Raw genomic sequence first — 21,866 nt, forward strand, 5'->3', positions numbered from 1 at the left:
GCAAGCAGCTATCGTAGTTGTATTGCTAGCTTGGGTTAAACCATGACAGGCTTGTGTGGTGCCCAGTGTGAGGCAAAAAACATTAAAATTTGACAATAAAAAGGGATAAAAATTGGAGATTTTGGTGGTTTTACTGCTGTGATGCAGGTTCAATTTTCTTGGCACAGTGCCAACTCATAGGGTTCAGATACTCACAGGTCCGTGTGCTTCAGACATAATCTGGTACGATTAAAGCAGATTTCATTATATTGGTTTAAAACTGCTGTGGCAAAAGTTGTATCAGCTACTCTCTGCATGAAGTGTGTCAAACTCATTTTCACTGGGGGTCACATCAGCCTTGTGGTTGCCTTCCAAGAGCTGAATGTCATTTTAGGACTGTATAAATGTAGAAGTAGTTACATGACACCCCATGCTCTACAGTGTGTTCTGCAGTACCTTATTTGTGCTGGGTATATTTTACTAATACGTTTGTGCAGCTTACCACATCTGGAAACTGGTCTACAGTGATGATTCTGCTGTGCGGCTTGGCACTGGTTTATTTTATCATACTCCAGCTGACAGTGAATTTATATTCATTACTGTTGTATCTAGAGAAACTTCCAGTAGAGATTACAGTGAAATACACCTATGTGTTTTCCAATTGGACAAGCCAGTCTATAGAAAAGCTAACTAACAACACCTTTCATTTTTCGTTAGGACAGATTACAGAAGTGTTTGAGAATTTCGAGTATCTTTGGGGATTTGATCACACCCTGTTGGTATTGTCAGGTCTGCTGAATGTATGCCAGTTTGTGCTAGTGATAAGAGAGATGAGACTAAATAGGACGGCATTTATTCCAACTCCTGAGACATATGTTGCGTTTGCTCAAACCTCAGTGACAGGCACGTCAGCTCATAAGGAAGCTGCTGCAGCTACTGCCCTCCCTACATGGGGCAAGGCAGCCAAAGCAGCTCCAGTTCCTCCACAGAGCAAAGCAGTCAAGGCCATTGCTCCAGCCCCTGTAGCTACTGCTCCACCGACAGCAGGCACTGCCGCTTCTCCAGCCTCAGTGACTGACAAGGCAGCTACTGCACCCTCCCCAGACTGGGCACTGGTGCTGCTGCAACCTCCACAACAGGCACTATAAAGAAATCAAAAGAAAGCAAGCCCATGTCAGCATCAGTTGTCCCTTGTAAGAGAGTCACAAGAAAGACTACTCGCACTGCTGATAATAGCCAAGGGGCATCATCAACAGAGGTAACCACTCGATTCTTTTCTCAAAGTGAGCTGAGAGATATGCAAAAATATTTCAGCCATCATAAATGCAAGAATGTTGTAACCTGGCTGCTCTGATGCTGGGATAATGGAGCTGATGGTCTGAAACTAGACGGTAGGGAAGTCAAGCAGCTGGGATCTGTCAAGGGATGCGAACCTTGATAGGGCAATTGCAAGAGAGAACAACTCCACCCTCTGGAGTCGACTCCTGACAGCCATGAAGGCAAGGTTTCCTTTCAAGGAAGATGTTATATGTAATCCAGGGAAATGGAATACTATGGAGAGAGGTATCCAGTTCCTGAGAGAATTAGCTGTGGGGGATATAATCTATTTTGAGCCAAACAGTCAGGAGGGAACAGATCCAGATAGAATCCTTCGTACAGGACCCATCTGGCACAGGTTTGTACAAAGTGCACCATCGGCATATGCTAGGTCATTGGCATCAATATCCTGGGCAGCTACAATTCAACAAAATGTGACTGAAGTGATTAACCAACTTTGGGACTTAGAGGACAACCTCACTACCTCTATACAGGCTTGTGTCTCAACTGTGGAGAAACTGTGTGAAAAATCTGATGACTGGTTCAAAAAGCTGTTAGAGAAAATCAAAGCACTCAGAGAAGACAGGTTCCATTCATGACCCATACAAACCTATGCTTCAGCTATTAGGAGAAGGCACTTCCAGTCCCAAGAAAGAGGACAGAAGTAGTCCACAAAAAGAGGCACACTGTGTTTTTTCTTACGTGATCAGGTAGAAGACATGAGGAAGTGAGATGGAAAACCTACCTCAGCACTTCAGGAAAGAGTACATGAGTTAAAAGGAAAAACTCCTAGGTAATGGCTGTTCTAGTTTCCAGAAAGGGTAGAAGAGATTCTGATCCTCTTGAAGGAACCTCTAATTCATACCCATAGAATGTGCGTAACACAAATTAGAGAGGCCCTGCCTCCAGCCAGGCGGAGGAAAGGGACAACAGAATTTACTGAACTGTGCAGATACAATGGCCTGGTACAACACACCCCCAGGAGTACAAAGCTTTGGTGGACACTGGTGCTCAGTGCACGATAATTCCCTCAAACTATAAAGGAACACAATCCATCAATATTTTTTGAGTGACTGGGGGATCCCAGGAACTGACTGTAGTGGAGGCTGAAATGAGCCTAACTGGGAAAAAGTGGCAAAAGCATTCCATTGTGACTGGCCCAGATGCTCCGTGCATCCTTGGCATAGACTACCTCAGGAGAAAGTATTTTAAGGACCCAAAAGGGTATTGGTGGGTGTTTGGTATAGCAGCTGTGGACACTGACAATATTGAACAGTTGTCTACTTTGTCTGGTCTCTCAGAGGACCCTTCTGTTGTAGGATTGCTGAGGGTTGATGAGCAGCATGTGCCAATTGCTACATGAGGGTGCATCGCCAGCAATATCGCACCAATAGAGACTCTTTGATTCATATTCAAAGTTGATTCGTCAACTGGAGAGCCAGGGTGTGATCAGTAAGACTTACTCACCTGCTAACAGTGTGTAAGTCTAGTGACGAGTGGAGACTAACAGTAGACTATCGCGGCATGAATGAAGTAACACTACCATTGAGTGCTGCTGTGCCAGACATGTTAGAACTGCAGTTTGAACTGGAGTCAAAGGCAGCTAAGTGGTATGCTACAATTGACATTGCTAATGCATTTTTCTCTATTCCTTTAGCAGCAGAGTGCAGGCGACAGTTTGCTTTCACCTGGAGGGGCATCCAGTACACGTGGAATTGCTTGCCTCAAGGGTGGAAACACAGCCCTACCATCTGACATGGACTGATCCAAATCATGCTGGAACAAGGTAAAGCTCCAGAACATTTGCAATATATTGATGACATCATCGTATGGGTCACACAGCGAAAGAAGTTTTCAAGAAAGGTGAGAGAATAATTCAGATTCTTTTGGATGCTGGTTTTGCCATAAAACGAAGCAAGGTCAAGGGACCTGCATGAGAGATCCAGTTTTTAGGAATAGAATGGCAAGATGGTCATTGTCAGATCCCAACTGATGTGACTGACAAAACTGCAGCTATGTCTCCACCTACTAATAAAAAGGAGACACAAACTTTCTTGGGTGTTGTAGGCTTTTGGAGGATGCATATTACTGACTACAGCCAGATTGTGAGCCCTCTCTATTGAGTGACTCAGAAAAAGAACCATTTTGAGTGGGGCCCTGAACAATGACAAGCCTTTGAACAAATTAAACGTGAGATAACTCATGCAGTAGACCTTGGGCCAGTCTGGACAGGATTAGATGTTTAAAATGTGCTCTACACTACAGATGGAGATAATGGCCCAACTTTGAGCCTCTGGGAAAAAGCATAAGGAGAAACTCGAGGTCAACCCTTAGGTTTTTGGAGTCGAGAACACAAAGGATCCGAGGCCAACTATACTCCAACTGAAAAAGAGATACTAGCAGCATATGAAGGGGTCTGAGCTGCTTCAGAAGTGATTGGTACTGAAGCACAGCTTCTCCCAGCACTTCAACTGCCGGTGCTGGGCTGGATGTTCAAAGGGAAGGTTCCCTCTATGCATCGTGCAACCAACGCTACATGGAGTAAGTGGAATGCACAACGAGCTTGAATAGGGAGTCCCAGTTGCCCAGGGATCTTTGAAGTGATTACATATTGGCCAGAAAGTAAAGACTTTGGAATGTCACCAGATGAAGAAGAAATAACACGTGCTGAAGAAGCACCACCATATAATTAACTATCAGAGAATGAAAAGTGGTATGCACTTTTCACAGATGTATCCTGCCGGCTTGTAGGAAAATATTGGAGACAGAAAGCTACTGTGTGGAGTCCCACACGACGAGTCACAGAAGCCACTGAGGGACAAGGTGAATCAAGTCAATTTGCAGAGGTAAAAGCCATACAGCTGGCATTGGACATTGCTGAAAGAGAAAAGTGGCCAGGACTTTATCTCTACACTGACACATGGATGGTGGCAAATGCCCTGTGGGGGTGGTTACAGAAGTGGAAGAGGAGCAACTGGCAATGCAGAGGTAAACCCATTTGGGCTGCCACACTGTGGCAAGACATTGCTGCCTGGCTAGAGAGACTGCCTGTAAAAGTTCATCATGTAGACGCTCACGTGCCTAAAAGTCAAGCCAGTGAAGAACATCAAAACAAGAAGCAAGTGGATCAGGCTCCTGAGATTAAAGTAGCTGAGGTGGGAAAATGGCAAAATCATGAAGATCGTTCTGGGAATTATTGAAAAACATCTGAACAACAATGCAGTCATTGGTCCCAGCCAGCACAGGTTCATGAGGGGAAAGTCTTGTTTGACAAACTTAATTTCGTTCTACGACAAGGTTATCCACCTAATTGACCAAAGGAAGCCCATCCATGTGATCTTTTTGGATTTCAGTAAAGCCTTTGATACTGTCTCTCACAGTATCCTCCTGGACAAGGTGGCCAGCATACAGCTGGGTAAACACACAATGCAGTGGGTGAACAATTGGTTGACAGGCCAGGCTCAGAGGGTTCTAGTAAATGGAGTTATGTTGGGCTGGCGATCAGTCACCAGCAGGGTTCCACAGGGATCCATCTTAGGGCCAATACTCATCAGTGTCTTTATAAATGACTTAGAATCAGGACTTGAAGGATTGCTTAGTAAGTTTGCTGATGACACAAAACTGGGGGCACCTGTCGACAGTCTTGAGGGCAGAGAAGCCCTGCAGAGGGATCTGAACAAATTGGAGAACTAGGCAATCTCCAATCGCATGAAGTTAAACAAGAGCAAGTGCCAGATTTTGCACCTGGGACACGGCAACCCTGGCTGTACATACAGACTGGGGGACAAGATGCTGGAAAGCAGCTCTGCAGAGGGACCTGGGGGTTCTGGTCAACAGCAAGTTGAATATGAGCCAACAGTGTGCCCTGGAAGCCAAGAGGGCCAACCATGTCCTGGAGTGCATCAAGCACAATATTGCCAGCTGTTCGAGGGAGGTGATTGTCCCACTCCACTCTGCAGTGGTGCAGACTCACCTGGAATACTGTGTGAGGTTCTGGGCACCACAGTATAAAAAAGCTATTAAGCTACTGGAGAGTGTCCAGAAGAGGGCTATGAAGTTGGTGAAGGGTTTGGAGGGGAAGCCGTATGGAGGAACAGCTAAAGTCACTTGGTTTGTTCATCCTGGAGAAGAGGAGACTAAGAGGAGACCTAATCGCCATCTACAGCTTCCTCACAAGGGGAGAAGGAAGCATAGGTGCTGAACTCTTCTCTTTAGTGACCAGTGACAGAACCCGAGGAAATGGCAGGAAGATGTGCCAGGGGAGGTTTAGGCTGGACATTAGGAAAAGGTTCTTCAACCAGAGGGTGGTGAAACACTGAAACAGGCTCCCCAGGGAGGTAGTCACAGCACCAAGCCTGACAGTATTCAATAAGAGACTAGACAACACCCTCAGACATATGGTGTGAACTGTGGGGTTGTCGTGTGCAAGGACAGGAGTTAGACTCAATGATCCTTGTGGGTCACTTCCAACTCAGGACATTCTATGATTCTATTATTCTAACTTTTTCTGGCTCAATGGGCCCATGATGCTTCAGGTCATCAAGGAAGAGATGCAACATATAAATGGGCTCGTGATCTAGAGGTGGACTTGACTATGGACACTATTTCACAAGCTATCCATGAATGTGAAACATGTGCCGAAATCAAACAAGCCAAATGTTTGAAGCCTGTATGGTATGAAGGGTGATGGTTAAAATACAAGGCTTGGAAGATTTATTACATTACACTTCCACAAACACGTCAAGGTAAGCACTATGTACTTACAATGGTAGAAGCAACCACCAGATGGCTGGAAACATATGCCGTACCCCATGCTACAGCCCAGAATACTGTCTTCGGCGTTGAAAAGCAAGTCTTTTGGCGACATGGCACACCAGAAAGAACTGAGTCAGACAATGGGACTAATTTCAAAAACAGTCTTATAGACCATTGGGCCAAAGAGCATGGTATTGAGTGGGTATATCACATCCCCTATCATGCACCAGCCTCTGGGAAAATTGAAAGGTACAAAAAAAAAAACACTAAAGGCAATGGGTGCTGGAACCTTCAAAAAGTGGGATTCAGATTTAGCAAAAGCCACTTGGTTGGTCGACACTAGAGGATCAATCAATCGAGCCAGGCCTGCCCAATTAGAAATTCTATGTACTGTAGAAGGAGATAAAGTCCCTGTGGTACACATGAAAAATATGTTAGGGAAGGCAGTCTGGGTTACTCCTGTCTCAGGCAAAGGCAAACCCATTTGTGGGATTGTCTTTGTCCAAGGACCTGGAAGCACTTAGCTGCATGAGATACACCATCTTTCCAGCCCTGGGAGACTGCTGTGGTAAGTGAAGCTTAAAGTCATTAACTAAATGAACTTAATGAACATTTCGAAAGGATGGTCCATGGACTAAGAGAATGATGAATTACATCTGTGTATATATATGTATATATATGTATATATGTGTATATGTATATATGTACATTTGTATATATATAGCAGTAGTAATTAACTAGAATGTATTGATAAGGCCTAAGCATGCCATAAATTGTGTGGAATAAGGGGTGGAATGTGCTGGTTTGACGGAAAATGAGTTAATTTTCTTCATGGAGTTAGAAACCTTTCTTTTTCATAGCTAGAGTGGTCATTATTTAGACTTAGTTTGAGAACAAGAAGATAATACCCTGGGACAGAGTTAATGTTTTGAATTGTTCTGGTCTTAGAGCCAAGGACATTCTGAGTGCTCTGCCCACAGGTGTGAGGCATCGAGGAAGGGGGGCATAGATGGGGCAGACCTTGAATGACATCCAGACTGATCAATAAGAGTATTCTATCCCATTAATGTCATGCTTCATATTTAAGGAGAGTCCGTATCTTCCGGTCTCTCTCTCGTGTTCTGTTGGCTTTCTTCGCTCTTTATTTCGGAGCTGGGGGAGTTGTGTTCAGGACTTCTGTTAGCTCAGCCTTTTGCCATCCTGATGTTTTGCAGAGGTTTGTGGGCCTTTCTGCCTTTTTTCCTCTTTTCTCTCTCTGGGATTGGCTGTTGGGACCAGGTGCTATTTCCTGGTATTGGCTGCTCATTGTGGACGGAGTTCGTGAGGAATTACACTGAGTATCTTTTATTTTATATTCTATTTATATTTTATATAAATGTATATTTACTAGTAGTGTATTAATATTTAGTTATTTTATTAAACTGTATTTATCTCATTCCAATTTTCTCCCTTCCCTTTTGATTATCTCCCCTGTTTGGGGGGTTGGGAGGGGGGTGAGCAAGCAGCTATCGTGGTTGTATTGCTAGCTCAGGTTAAACCATGACACATGCCTTCCACAAATACATGTTCTTCATAACAACAGGACACAATACCAAGTAGCCACGCTGCATTGCTTGAGCAGTTGTTTCTTAGAAGAGTTGGAGCGACTAGCTACTGCACAGCTACTGAAATAAAACAGATTTTAATCTATACAAGGATTTGAATACACACCAATGATACAGTCAAGTGTCCCCAGGTAGAAGCTAGTGGACAAAATGACAAGTATGGAAGTCTTGCAGAAGGGCCCTCAGCGGTTTCATCCACACACAAAATCCTTTTACTCGGTCTTTCGTGAAGCAGGACATTCAGCTTTATGTAGCTGAAACTTTTTTAATTAAGATTGGTAGCAACAGATGCAATTTCAACAGTTCTTTCCAAGACCCTCCACTTGCTCTGCCTCGCCACCACACAGTTCCTTTTCCAACATGTATGTTTTACAACTCATAGTTTGAATTTTTTGTCCTTTTGAAGTTAGATGGAATTTATCATCAGTACCTAACAGAGAAAACAGAGACAAGCACTGGAGTATCCATTTTAAGAGATGTTGCCTGTTGTCTTGGCAACCAGTAAATAATCTCTGTTACTCATTTTTCAGCAGCACCTGCCAACAACTCTGCAATATTTGGTACCGTTAAGGAGTCTGCTAACTCACTTGTTTTACAAGTTATCAGAAAAGATCTGCTGTCATTTCCATTCTGAATCTTATTTTTCATGGAAAATCGTCCATAAATTGCCCAGCAGCTGAATATAGAATGCACAAATACCACTGTGACAATGCATTCCCTTGATAAGAGCACAAAAAGAGTGTTGGGATCTGGTCATACTCCCTGCAATATCAATATGTACATTGCTATTCACTACACATGAAGAAGGATTAGACCTCAAATTCTTCAAGTGAAAACACACAAATGCTTTGACAGACATTCTCTTGCCTGTCTCTGCTTCAACAGTGCAGGCATATGGCATGGGAACAGGTTGGCCCTGTTTCCTCCAAGCTTCCTTTTGGAGAAAGAGTCCTACCCTTTACATTGCTGCTGTGTGTATCCTCAAACTGCTTTGAAAAGCATACAAGCATGTACTGATTTGGCACTGCAACTACCATAATAAACATTATAATCAAAAAGACTTCAGCCAGTAGTCAGGCCTCACTATTCTAAGAGCTGTGCAGAGGTACTAAATGACTCTATCCTTCCTCAAGAGCAAACTGTCCCTATGTTTGAGCTGCACAGAATTCAGACTCAAAAGATTGAAAAAAAAAGGTTGTTTAATTAAATCCCACAGACTACCCCATCATCTTGGATGAATACTTTCCTTAGACAAGATGTCACCTGGTTACCCAAATTCCAGAGAATTTCTGAGTTTGGGACCATAAGAGAATATATACTTACAATCCTCTTTAGGATAAATGTTGCCAGTTTCTCTGGTTAAACACTCAACATTTGTTGAACAGAAATCAAACATTCTGAAATTTTATTTTAAAAAGGCAAGAAAAAAAAACCTCCTTCTTATCAAACAGTAGAGAAGACACAAGGGAGTTTCATGCAGATTCAACATCAGAGAAACCCAGAAAGACTAATGAGACTAAAATATTGTCCTCTGATCTGTGCAGTGAGATTCTGAAGGTTTCAGTGGGCTTCTCCACAAAATGTTTTTACTGCTTGTCATAGAGATGTTGATGAATTCCAGTCACATGCAATTAAGCTGCAAATCAACACAATGACAGACTAAACAGGCAATTCTAGACAAATAAGAAAAAAACAAACAAAAATACAGTTCCTAGACAAAAATTCCTAGAGGATTCTACAATCTTTCTGTTAAAAAAAGAAGTGCACAATCTTATTTCATTTATCATATGAAAGCAGAATATTTGCTTTATTTTAATTAATGAAATGCTATCACGAGGTATCATCTAAAAAAGACAAAAAAAACTAGACACACTGGACACTGGAATATTTTTGCTAAACAAAAACCACAAGATCTTCCCCCCCCCAAGTTTTAAAATAAAACACATACATGTTAAAAATGAGGTGCACTGCATATTGCATTCCTTAAGGATAAATTCTACTAATATCACTTAGCAGAATACCCTCTCTGTAAAACAAGGCAACTGACGTCACTGAGAAATTGAATTTGCTTCATGACATTTAAATTTAAATGAAAGATTTGCATTCTAGGCCTGAGTTTACTTCTATATAATTCGGGAACTACATGCCTTGACCTTAAATCTTCACACTCAGTATTCTTGTATTGGTTCTGTTGTTTTACAAACCAAGGGAAGAATCATAGAGGTATATTTTTTTCTTAAATCTGGCAATGTTTTACTCTCTATAGATAATCTGTGCTGCAAGAGGAAGAATTAGTAACACAAGGCATTTTGGCACATTATTCAAGACCATCAGTTCAATGATGTTATGCTAGCAAGACATCAGGATCTCTTTGTCAACAGCATATAGCAACTGACCTTAGAAATGTGATGCAGTAGTATGATAAAACATTTCATAGACCTTTTCACCATATTTCATAGATGTTCCTGAAGCTAGAATTTATAACACTCATCAATACTAGGTTGTACTAGTCAATGTGCACATGGCCACAATAATTTCACCAAAGAAAGCAATCTATACTCCTTGGAGAAGGCTATGTATTTTTTATATGAAAACCAAGATTAATTTCACAGATACTCACTTAGCATTTGTGTTAAAGTAATGAGATGTTAGAAACCTTACCAAACACTTGATTCCCATGCACTCAGAATAAAATAAAATTTTACACTTCACAAAATTGTTGGATTTTTTTTTTTATTTTATGAATCCTCTAAATGAAGGACAGGCTTGAAGAAAAGGCATCATCAGAAGAGAAGATTTAGTCTCGTGAGCTCTGTAAAATTCTAATTTCTTCATATAAGCCAAAGAAAGTTCCTGTGAATCAAGACAGACCCTCCACCCCTCAGTTTTTTCATACCAAGAAAGAGAAAAGTCCAAGCTCTTTAGGGACAAACATGGGGCTTGAGCCACACTCATACAACAGCCATGACACCATTTATGGCTCTGTCAAACTGTAGAACTAACCTTTCAGGTTATTTTCTGTATGTGCTCTACCTACCACAGTAAGGAACAGCTTCAGTCTCCAGGACTACGGGATTGGTGCTACATGAACAAACTGTTCAGTCAAAAAGTGAGTTTCACTTAACTTTAATAGGGACCTAAAACTAACATCTACTGCCAAAGTAATCATGGTAAGATACATGAAGCTAACCTAAAAGGCTAATTATTTTAAAGTTTCAGACATTTCCTGTTTTCAGAAAGTTAAAACAAACTATAATTTTCAAGCCATATCTTAAAAGAAATAAAAAAGTATTCATTATAAATAATCACAAATTAAAGTGCTCCATCCAATACCTGAGTGTATTTAATAACTCTGTTCTTAAAAAAAAAAAAAAATTGTCAAAAACTTTCAAAAACTCACCTTGAATTTCAGGACAGAATCGAGCTGAATGGCGAGACACAAAGAGTTTCAGTTCTTGATCCAAGTTACATTCAATCAAGTTTGTGTCCCACGATCGGATTCCTAAAATTCAAAATGCAAAACACATCTAGCTTGATATATGAGCACTGGAAGTTTTAATTGATTATTTCTCCATTTACATTCATGTTATTTACATATTTCTAAATTCCAAAACCAGCCTCTCTTCCTTTCAAGCCACGCAGCTATCCTTTGCAAAGTGCTGAGCGCTCAGAAGAAGCACTCTGGACAGAGATCAGTCACAAGCAAGAGGAAATCTGCCTTTCCAAAAGGTAACAATCCTTTAAGGCTTCTGCTTTAGGACTGCTGGTTCCCACATCGTAGTAACTACATTATGAGAAGTTATTGATGTCCTGGAATTGACTTTAAAATAGCAATACACTGATTTATAAAACTGAAAAGAGTAAATCACTCAGGGGATATGTTAGTCCTATTGCAAGACCATTGTATTTGTACCTGCAAGAAAAAAAAGACAGCATCACATAGCATGTTGCAAATTAATATTTAAATACCAAGTATTAAATAGCTGAGTTCTTCATTCAAAAGCTTTGAAGCATCCCATATTTTGAATCAAAATTTAAGTGATCTTTTATTTATAAAATATCCAAATTCTAGTTTTGAGATTTTAAACTGCCACGTTTGACTTTTTCTTCTAAAAAATAAACATTGCATCTTCATTCCCTGCCGTTTTCACCCCAGCTACTTAGAAAGCGAGACACTTGACATATATATGATCATTAAATGTATTATTTCAAAATATATTTTAAGGACTGAAATTTGACCAGGAAAAAAAAAAAAAAAAATCACTGCAGCCAAAAGACAAATTTACAGTTTCCTACCATAAGATTTTGATGACTAAATTTAAAAAAACACAGTCCCGCTTTCATCTGGGATAGAGTTAATTTTCCTTCTAGTAGCTGTGTTTTGGATTTAGTATGAGAAGAATGTTGATAATACACTGATGTTTTGGTTGTTGTCAGGTAGTCAAGTATTTTTCATCTTCCCATGCTCTACCAGGTGCACAAGAAGCTGGGAAGGTGCAAAGCCAGGACAGCTGACCCAAGATGGACAAAAGGGTATTTCTTACCATATGATGTCATGCTCAGTATATAAACTGGAGTAGTCCAGGGGGAAAAAATACCACTGATCAGGAACGAACGGGCTATCAATGTCATGATCAGTGAGCAACTGCATTGTGCAACATTTGTTTTGTATATTCTATTATTATTTTCTCTTCCTTTGATATCTTATTAAACTGTTCTTATCTCAGCCCATGAGTTTGGGTGGTGGTGTTTGGGTTTTTTTTATTCTCTCCCCATTCTACTCAGGGCAGGATTAGGGAGCAGCTGCATGATCCTAGTTGCCAGCTGGGGTTAAACCACAACACCACAAAAACACACAAAAAACCCCACAACAAATTAACTGGAGAACATGTTTTAAGATTATTCTATAGTTTTCTTGTTTTGTTTTGAAAATAATGAGCAGGCAGTTGCACTACTGGTAAGCCCAGGCACTGCTGCTATTTTGAACACCAACATCATAGTGATTTTTGTTTGTTTTTTTTTGTTTTGTTTTGTTTTTGTTTTTTGTTTTGTTTTTTGTTTTTTTGTTTTGTTTTGGTTTTTTTGGTTTTTTTTCCTAGAGGAATATCATTAGACTTACACAAATTAGCTGGCAAATGCAGAAGGGACTGCAGGCAAAGAAGTGTCTAGTGACCCCTCCCCACATGCCTGACCATGTTTTTGCATGAAACTGTTGAGTTAAATCACTTTGGGGTGGAGGAGATGCCTGAAGAGGTGTGTGGCCAACCCCTTACCATGAGACTACCACTAACACTTCCGCTGGTAACCCTGATAGGTTTTCAGGTTGCAAACTCTACTGTCAATGCTGCCTCTCATGCTTTATTCTCTTTCAAGGCAGCAGAAATGTCAAGCCTCATGCTGGCAGAAGCCATGTTGTAGGACTGAAGGATCAGGAGAAGAAAGAGGGGGAAGAGCAGAGAAACCAGATCTGTGCTGCTGGTCTCCCACTACAGCTCTGGGTAGGTTCTCCACGCAAATATGAACATCTGCATTTCAGGAGCCTGAAGCCTCTTCAGGGAGAATTCATCTAGGGTTTTTCCTTGTCAGCATCCCAGTCAAGGTAGGAGCATGTTTCTTACTGGGATATGCTACCAGCTATGAAGTAGCTGCCATTTGAAACTAAATAAATTTGGAAATACAGTATCACCTGTGTGTTTCATAACCACTGAAGAAAAAAAATAACTGAACTATAACCAGCCACCTCCAATTCCTGAATTATACATCATTGTTCAGAGGCATAAGTAGTGAGTCTCTTCTGTAGGTCTCCTTATTTTCATTTCTCAAAAATCTCTTTGCCATATGGTGCATTTTTGGAGTGTGGCTTTGGCAGACAAATACAGTTCAGCAGGCTTTAATGTATTCCAGGTGTTGGAACATTTGAGAGCAAGAAAGTAAATATGATATAATACCACACATGTACAGTGCATATGAAAACTATGACTGGCAAACTGACATTGATCACAAAGCTGAAGTACTCTGAATGAATGAATGCTGAACTTGAAGAAGCTAGAAGATAAACAGATCACTGTCCTCTGTCAGTAAGCTTGTGTGGGGAGACTATAAAACTTTCCAGAGGTCAATTAAGCAATATGGACTATGATTCAGCAATGCTGCTAATGATAGCATCTATCCAGCATCCATCCCTAGCTGCTTTTCTCATTAATCCAAATTTGCAGTAGGGATAAGATTCTGATTAGTCAGACTGCTGAGCCAGGCAATGTACAAAATACAGGACTCAATCTGAAATAAATACCCCCTTGCCAAAAAAAAAAAAAAACAAAAAAAAAAAAACAAAAAAAAAAAAAAAAAAAACAAAAAACAAAAAAAAAAAAAAAAACAAAAAAAAACAAACAGCAAAAAAACTTAGACATACCATGCACACAGTAGTCCTAGAAACTGAAGTTGGGATTTTAATACAATATTCCAAATCTGCACCTGCATGATTCAGCATTCTGGATGCAAAAATTATGAAAATACATTATAATGTAGTATAAAGTATTATATACATTAATATAACCAAATCAGGTTTGGGTAGAACAGAGGTAATTCTGGAACTAAAAATCCAAGGTCAATCCAATAATGTATATTATTAACATCATGGAAGAAACTATTGGAGCAAACTGGAGCTATTTCTTTCTGAAGGCTTAGGAGTGCAATGCCACTAGGCATAGGACTTATCAGACAGCATACAGGGCACACCCAGTGGCATCTGCCAAATCAGTGGAAAAATCTTGAAGCTTTTTCTTCGCTCTCTCCTTTTTTGGTGGACAGTGGGTTGGAGGATTGTCCCCTTAGCAAAGTGACATCCTAAATGTAATTATTGAAAATGCAGCTTGCCACACCATTCCCTCTTCATGATATATTAAGAAATTACTCTGCATGGCAGTGGGTTTTGTAGCATCATGCCACTGATGTGTTATCAGCAGATATTTTCTTTGACATGTTGTGCTACAGTTTAGCACATGAATGCACACTTCTGAGTGATGGTACTTAGGAGATGTACCAGAGAAGACAGTGAGGTAGAGTTATCAAGAACCCTAAATGCATTTAAGGCTCTGTTGAGAATAAAGGTTGAAAGAAGCCATTTTTCCAGACTACAGCATACTTTCCAATGAAAAAGAGATTAGTCAAGCCCATATTTACCACACACAGATAAAGCTTCAGACTCCCAGCATATTCATCCAGAACAACGCACCTCAAAATTTTATCAAGGTTTTTTCCTAGCAGGCAAAATCCCAATCACATCATCTGACACCAGATTAATCTAAAATGATTAATAAAAAGGCCAAAGCATTCCTTCTGAACATCTAAAACTGTAAGTAAGTGTTATGCTTAGTGGCAAGAGGTAGCAGCAACAGAGCTATGCAGCAGTAACTGTACAATAGAAGCTTCAAGAAGAGACTGAAGAGCATTTCTTCAGAGGAAGAATGACATCAAATGTCTTGAGGGCAAAAGTTTTATCCTTTTGCTCTATAAATTGTAATAATTTAATTAAATGCAGCCAATTTACTTCTGACACAACCAAAAATTAGCATTAAGAAAGTGCAATGCTCAAGAGGCTCTGAATGATAAAGCATCTGCCTCAGTAGTTCTCCCTAGGAGACAATGGTAGCGATAAAGATGAACAGGTCACGGTGAAGCTGGTTAGCTGAGATGAGGCGCAGTCACCAAAAAAAAAAAAAAAAAAAAAAAATCAAGAGAAAGAGCCAAGTAGAGCAATAGTTGAGAAAACAACAATAGAAACAAATGAAGTCCTAGCTGGATTGTTGAACCACACCTATATGGCAAGGCTGCTACCAATTCCCCTTTCCAAGGTCTCTTTCTCCCTTCTAACAATGGCAGGATTCTGATATTTCTGTTTTCACCAGCCCAGAACAAAAATATATTATGAAATCATGTATCAATTGAGTTTAACAAACTATAGGGTCCAGCAATAATTTTTTGTGCTTCATACCATTATTATGGTAACAGGGCTTTTTCCCCTCTCCATGTACACTGAAATCTATTGTATCAGAAACCACATAGAGAATGTATAAAACTGTCTTTTCACTTGTGATACCTTCCTGTATTGCTGTCTTAAGAAAAGGACAAATAAACAGTGAATCATAGCATCCCGTGGCTGGACAATAATGAGGTTGAGCACTCACGTATTAGTCTTACTACCCATATCTTTTTCTTTATAGAAATGTGCATATGCATGTAAAGCTTAGGTCCTGAATAATTCTCCAGCCAAGAGAAAAGTCTCGTTGCCGAAAGTTAGACACAATAGGCACAGCTGCATTCCTGCTCAGGAAGTCTTTGCCACTGAGAAGGAAAATGCCCCGAAGCCCGCTGGTATGGTTTCACGGTATGGGACAAAGGTTTGCTGGGGAACCGAGGGAAATGCCGAACAGCCGCCTAGCAGCCCATCTGCCCTAGCCCCCGACGCGGGTTTTTTTCGGCAGCGCGGACTCCCTTTGTCCGCTGCGGGCTGCCATAGGGACTGCAGTGCGGACTGCGCCACGCCCATACGCCGCTGTCTCCGGGCAGATGGGCTCGGAGTGCTGCGAGAGCTCGGCTCTTGCTGCAAACGCAGTCCCACCGCCTCAACAACGGTGAGGAGGTGGCTTGCCCTTTTCGCTCGCTACTACCGGCAAGGCAGACGCTCCTGGGGATGGACAGCGGGGCGCGGTATGCACCGAGCCGACTGCGGATCTTTGTGCGGGCGGCAGCAGGGAGCCGCCGCCGGACGCCGCATGGGGTCCAGCCCGCAGCCGCTGACCACCGCGAGCGGCTCCCCGGCAGGCGCCTGCACTCGACGGAGGGGCTCAGAGTCCGGCGGGGCGGGAGGGGTGTGCACGCAGACGAGACGATGAGCCCCTCGTGAAATAAAAAGAAACCAGGGACCACGACTTCACAGCTCATGTATCTGTGCCGTGTGCGTCACCCCGACCATGAACAAGATGTGGTCAGGCCCCCAGCCCCGCCGGCCGAGCCCGGGCAGCGCCCCCGCTCGCCCCGCGCGGAAAGGGAAGAAAACGGGGACCGTCAGCTTGCCCTCCGCGGTGCCCCGACGGGTCGGGCGGCCTCATCGCGGCCGCTTTCAAGGGGAAGGTATCAGCAGGGTGGAGGCTCCGGGGGGCTGCGGCGCTGCCTGCGGCAGCCCCACTCTCTGCCGCTTTACCTCGCTCGATGTTGGTGATAGCCCTCTGCAGGTGCTCCTCGGTCACCAGCTCGCCGATGACCACCAGCAGGTAAAATTTGCTGTCCAGGAAGCGATGCGAGAGGTTAGGAGAGAAGGAGGTGGGGTCTGGGATGCTACAGGAGGGCTCCGAGTCCACTTCCACCACCACCACGGTGGCCATCGCGGGCACCCCGCTCCACCCCGCAGCTCCGGGGCGCTGGGGGGAGAAGGGCTGCTCGGCGGTGGCTCCGCAGGAGGCAGGGAATGAGGGTGGGCGGGGAGGTGGCGGCGCTTTTATACGGAGACGGTGCAGGACCTGGTGAGAAGGAGGAGGAGAAGAATAAGGTTGGGGGGGGGGGGGGGGAGCCAGCGCAGCCCCGCACAGCTAGTTTACCAGCATCCACAGCTGATGTCATCTGCGGCAAATCCTCCCCGCGGCGGCTCCCGGAAGCAGGAAGGACGCGGGGTGCGCCCCGGCCAGCCGCGTGACCCCTCCTCCCGTGCTGCCCCGGACGGCGTAGGTCCCTTGCACACGCATTCTTCCCCTGTGCCCTCTTGCTGTTTTACCCTGCTGTTTTGGTCATCCCATGTCCCTTGTTCCCCCAGGGCCTCACTCTGCTAGCTTGGTCATCTCCTGCTCCCCGAGTCCCTCCCAAGGTCTCAGCCTTGAAGCATGGTGGCCGTGCCATGAGGAGCCACAGGTGATGCCCTGGCAGACCTGGCGAGCTCATCTGGGAAAGGCAGCATCAGGGAGGGCTCCAGCTGCACCCCTGACACTGGATGAAAAAAGCAGCTCCACTTGTCCAAGGCCAAGAGTCCAGTCTCCTGCATCTCACTATATCACTGCAGCAAAATGTGAGCCATATTTCCTCCCCTCCTGTCCCGTCCCAACAGAGGGGGTGAGGGATGAGTTAACTCTAGACGCGACACGCGCCCTGAATCAACAGATGAGACCAGGTGTGAGTTAACTCTGGGTTAATTCTGCGTTGTTATGTGAAATGAATGACAGACAATCATCCCTGGAGTCCAATTCAATTGTGAGTTTTACTAAAAGTACGTGTTGGAATACTGGTTACAGTGAATGGTGACTTGGCAAAAGTATAACAGAACTTATCAACACATTAACAGCGAAAGTTCTGCTACGAGCGATGTATTGGCAACCATCACAGAATCACAGAATGTTAGTGTGAGAAATGCAGTTGTGATTCGTGCTGAAATGTTTAATGTTTACAGATATAACCAAATGAGGCACGGGCTCTGAACCTGGAAAAAGGGAAGGTGGTTAAGTTCTATGTAAAAAGTTATGAAACTTGTTTATGAAGTTATATTGATAGAGCGAACTAACATTTTAAGGGTTAACTAAACATATAATGGGTGCCTACTAACGAACTAACACTTTAAGGCTTAGCCACACAATAAATGCTTAGTTTAGAGCTTTATGTAAACTTATGTCAAGAAGAACAGAACCCCATCGAATGCCAAGATAAGAAGTTTTACTGCACCTAGCTGTAAACTTGAGGAGACAAGATAACGAAGATTTACAGCAAAAAGGGGTGCCAGTCTGGTTTCAATCGACTTGGCAGCTTGGGTCCCAGTCAATTCAACATAATGAGCCAAAGGTAAAAAGTTCACTGTGACGAAGCTGAAGGAGCCTTCATCCAAAGACCCCCAAAGACCCCTCCTCAAATTCACCAAGTGGCACTGCGCAGGCGCAACAGGTGAGGGTCAAGGAGGGGACTATGGAAATGGTTATCTGAGAGTCATTTTAATCAGAAGCAGGGAAAGGTTATGAATATGTATAGGCATTCCTGGGGTTATTATGAATATGTAATACCTTACTGTATTTAAGCACACTTCTTATTGTTAGAAGGTGTGCGTGTTGGGCGGGGCAAATCCCCCGCACACCCAGCACTGTTTTGCTTGTGCTCTAATGAACATGTGTTTAAGGAATACAATTAAGGAATTGGATTAAATGTTGTTTATCCATAGAAAAAGCGTAAGTTATTTATTTCAATTGGTGACCCCGACGTGATAACCTTGAATAGCTCTGTGTTACCTCGGGTTCAAGGAAGGCGCCCCACTTTAATAGTGGCCCTTGGACTCGGGTGTGCGGAGAGCTACCAACATTATTCAAAATTAAAGCATAAGCAGAAGAATTGAGAAGAATTGAGCTCACTCCCCCTGAATACTGCAGTTTACCCGTAATCCAGAGTGCACGAAGGTCCCGACGGGAAAAGTGGACTGTAAGTACCACCAGGTCAGGTAGGTCCTGATGGGAAAAATGGACTGTAAGTACTGTCAGGTCGGGTAATGTGATTGTGTGACTGGTGTTGGCTGAGACGCAACCTGGTTGCAAAGCGAGTGCGGAGTCCTTCTAAGTGCGGTTCCAATACCCCACGAGGGGCTTGGCCACTGAAGGGACAAAGCGAGTGAAGCACTCTCTCTCTGTGTTGTGGGTTCGATCCCCACGTTGTAAGCTAGTTGTAGTGGGTTCGATCCCCACGTTGTGAGCCAGGTTTCGTGGGTTTGAGTTTCCCACAAGAGGTCAAAGGTACCGGAGGTACCCCCCCTGACAGTCCCTTGGGGGGGGTCATGTTAGAGTTTTGGACCCCCCAACAGTCCCTTGAGGGGGGATCATGCTAGAATTCTGGGATGAAGAGAAGTTCACCCAAGGAAAAAGCAAAGGATAAATGGAATCAAGGAGTGGACCCCCCAGTTTGTAACAAAATCCTGGGGAGATATAAGAAAGAAACTAGAAAAACTCAAAGAGATAAGGAGAAACAAAGAGTTAACTCATCCCTCATCCCATCTGTTGGCACGGGACAGTTTATTTGGTGTCAGAAGTGGGATATTCTGTGAGAAGCGGTTTGGGAGGGGATAGGAGCCAGAGGCTCTAAAGGAGGATGAATCGGTCTGTGCTGTGTTCTCCGTCAGTAGGTCATGGCATCCTGGGTCAAGCCAGGCCTGGACTGCTCCCTGATATTGAGTTTGCTGAAAGATTATAAGGCTTGCCAGAGTCCTGAGGGTCTTAGGTGGGCTTTTGGACATTGGTCATCTCCAGATAGTGTAACTGAGCAAATAAGGGACTTGGCAAAAAAAAGCAGATTTGAGATTTCTGCTGTTTTGGAAGCAGCCTTGATAGCTGCCCCGAAAGACAAGCAAACTGAGCAAGAGATCATTAAATCACTGTCGACAGATTTACAAGCAGAATGGTTTGAACTTCAGCAAGCGGAGAGGGAATTAGCTGATAATAAATGAATCACAGAAAAACTTGCAGAACGGTCTGCAAGATGCCTTTTAGTACTAGCTTTTTTTTTCTTTGTGGGTATCTTTTTGAATGTGTTGCAGTTTCATAAGTCTTTGCCTGTTGTATGGTATAGTAAGATCACAGATTGACCCAAAATGTACATTTTGTGACAATGAGCAATTTGGCTCTTGACTGTGTGAATGTGGTGATGGGGTTTTGTGTGTGATAGCCATTGCTTTTCTTTCTGGCATGCTGGCTTTGTTCTGGCATCCGGACTTGCATGGCTCTGCGATAGGCCGTGTCTCATCTCGGTGTGCTGGATTTGGCTCTTTTGTATGGTCACCGGATGGGGGGTCCTGGTTTGGGAATGGCAGTTATGGCGCCCCAGATGAGACGCTAATAAAAGCCTTGCCCGGTCCAGCTTTCTGTGTCGGCGGGGGGGTGGGTGCCAATGGGGCTCCAGTGCGCACTGACCTGTTTTGTCAGGGAGACCCAGCAATGCCTCCACCTGGCTGAGCAGTGAGCGGTTCAAAGGTGCAATGCTAAAATTGAGATATTGTCTTGAAGAAGTGTAATTGTGATCTGTTTGCATATTTGAACTTGGTATTTGGTTTGCGTGTCTGAGCTCAGTATTTTAGTTAGTATATTTAGATTTGGTACCAAAAGAATTTTGTTTGGGGAGATAATTACAAAATGAGAACCGGTTCAATTACTAAAGTACCACCTTGCTCCCCCTTAAGATGCATCTGTACACATGAGAGTAAATTAGTGGGGGAAGTTATTTGAATGTGAAATTCTGAGTTAGCTGTATTGCAGTTAGTGTTGTTCTGTGGATAGACTGATTTGGATCTAAAATTAATGTAAGGGATTGATGCTTAATATGCTGTTTATTGACATCTGTAAGAAATTACAAAAGGTAGGAGCTGAGGGATGTAACTATTGATCAGCTAATTGAAATTGCATATAAAGTTTATAGTCGCAGGAATTAAATGAAGAGAGAAAAAGGGCAGAGGAGTCCAAGCCTGTGTCTGGCAGCTTCCCCTTGATAAGCTGCGGCGAGAAGAAAAAAAAAAGTGAAAAGGTGACTGCCTGCTAAAGTGGTGAAAAAAAAAGGGGGGGAGAGCGGCAGCTGCTGGAGCTGGAGCTGCAGCTCCTCTCCTCAGGGCTCGCTGCCCATGGGGGATGAAGCGGGGGAGCAGTCGCCGCCTGGGCCGTTCCTGCTGGGCTGCTTTGTTGTGTGTAACGCGCACAGAGCACCCAGATTTCCCCTTAGATATACACCTTCTGACCCAGGTTCAGAAGTAGGAATTCGGCCAGTAATAGAGAAATTCCTGCAAATAGGGTTATTAAAGGAATGTGAGTCCAGTTATAACACCCCTATGTTGCCTGTCCGCAAGCCAGATAGGTCATATTGGGTGGTTCAGGACTTATGAGCTGTAAACAAAATAGCTGAGGACCTCTACCCAGTGGTAGCAGACCCATACACCCTTCTGAGAGTATTAACACCTAATTTGACTTGGTTTATCATTTTAGATTTAAAAGATGCTTTCTTTTGCCTCCCTCTCCATGAAGCTAGCCAGACGATATTTGCATTTGAATGAGAGAACCATAAAAATAAATGTAAAACCCAGCTCACATGGACGGTGTTGCCACAAAGATTCACGAGTAGCCCGACAATATTTGGAAATCAGCTTGCTAAAGATTTTGAATCCTGGGAAGCCTCATCTGATGAGGGACAGATGCTACAATATGTGGATGACAT

General features: G+C 43.2%; 1 protein-coding gene across 1 annotated transcript in view; it reads right to left on the reverse strand.

Annotated features, from left to right (window-relative positions):
* Positions 1-17,329, reverse strand: part of LOC135577068 (microtubule-associated protein 1B-like) — a 116,597-nt gene extending 99,268 nt beyond the window's left edge. The window contains exons 1-3 of the mRNA XM_065044728.1: positions 17,252-17,329; positions 16,858-17,173; positions 11,056-11,157 (exon numbers count right to left, since the gene is read on the reverse strand). Of these exons, the coding sequence (XP_064900800.1) occupies positions 11,056-11,157; positions 16,858-17,173; positions 17,252-17,257 (424 nt within the window). The 5' untranslated portion in view covers positions 17,258-17,329. The remainder of the gene's footprint in view (positions 1-11,055; positions 11,158-16,857; positions 17,174-17,251) is intronic.
* Positions 17,330-21,866: the final 4,537 nt, after the last annotated feature.

Source organism: Columba livia, chromosome W (genome assembly GCF_036013475.1).
Source record: "Columba livia isolate bColLiv1 breed racing homer chromosome W, bColLiv1.pat.W.v2, whole genome shotgun sequence".
In the NCBI taxonomy this organism is placed as follows: domain Eukaryota; kingdom Metazoa; phylum Chordata; class Aves; order Columbiformes; family Columbidae; genus Columba; species Columba livia.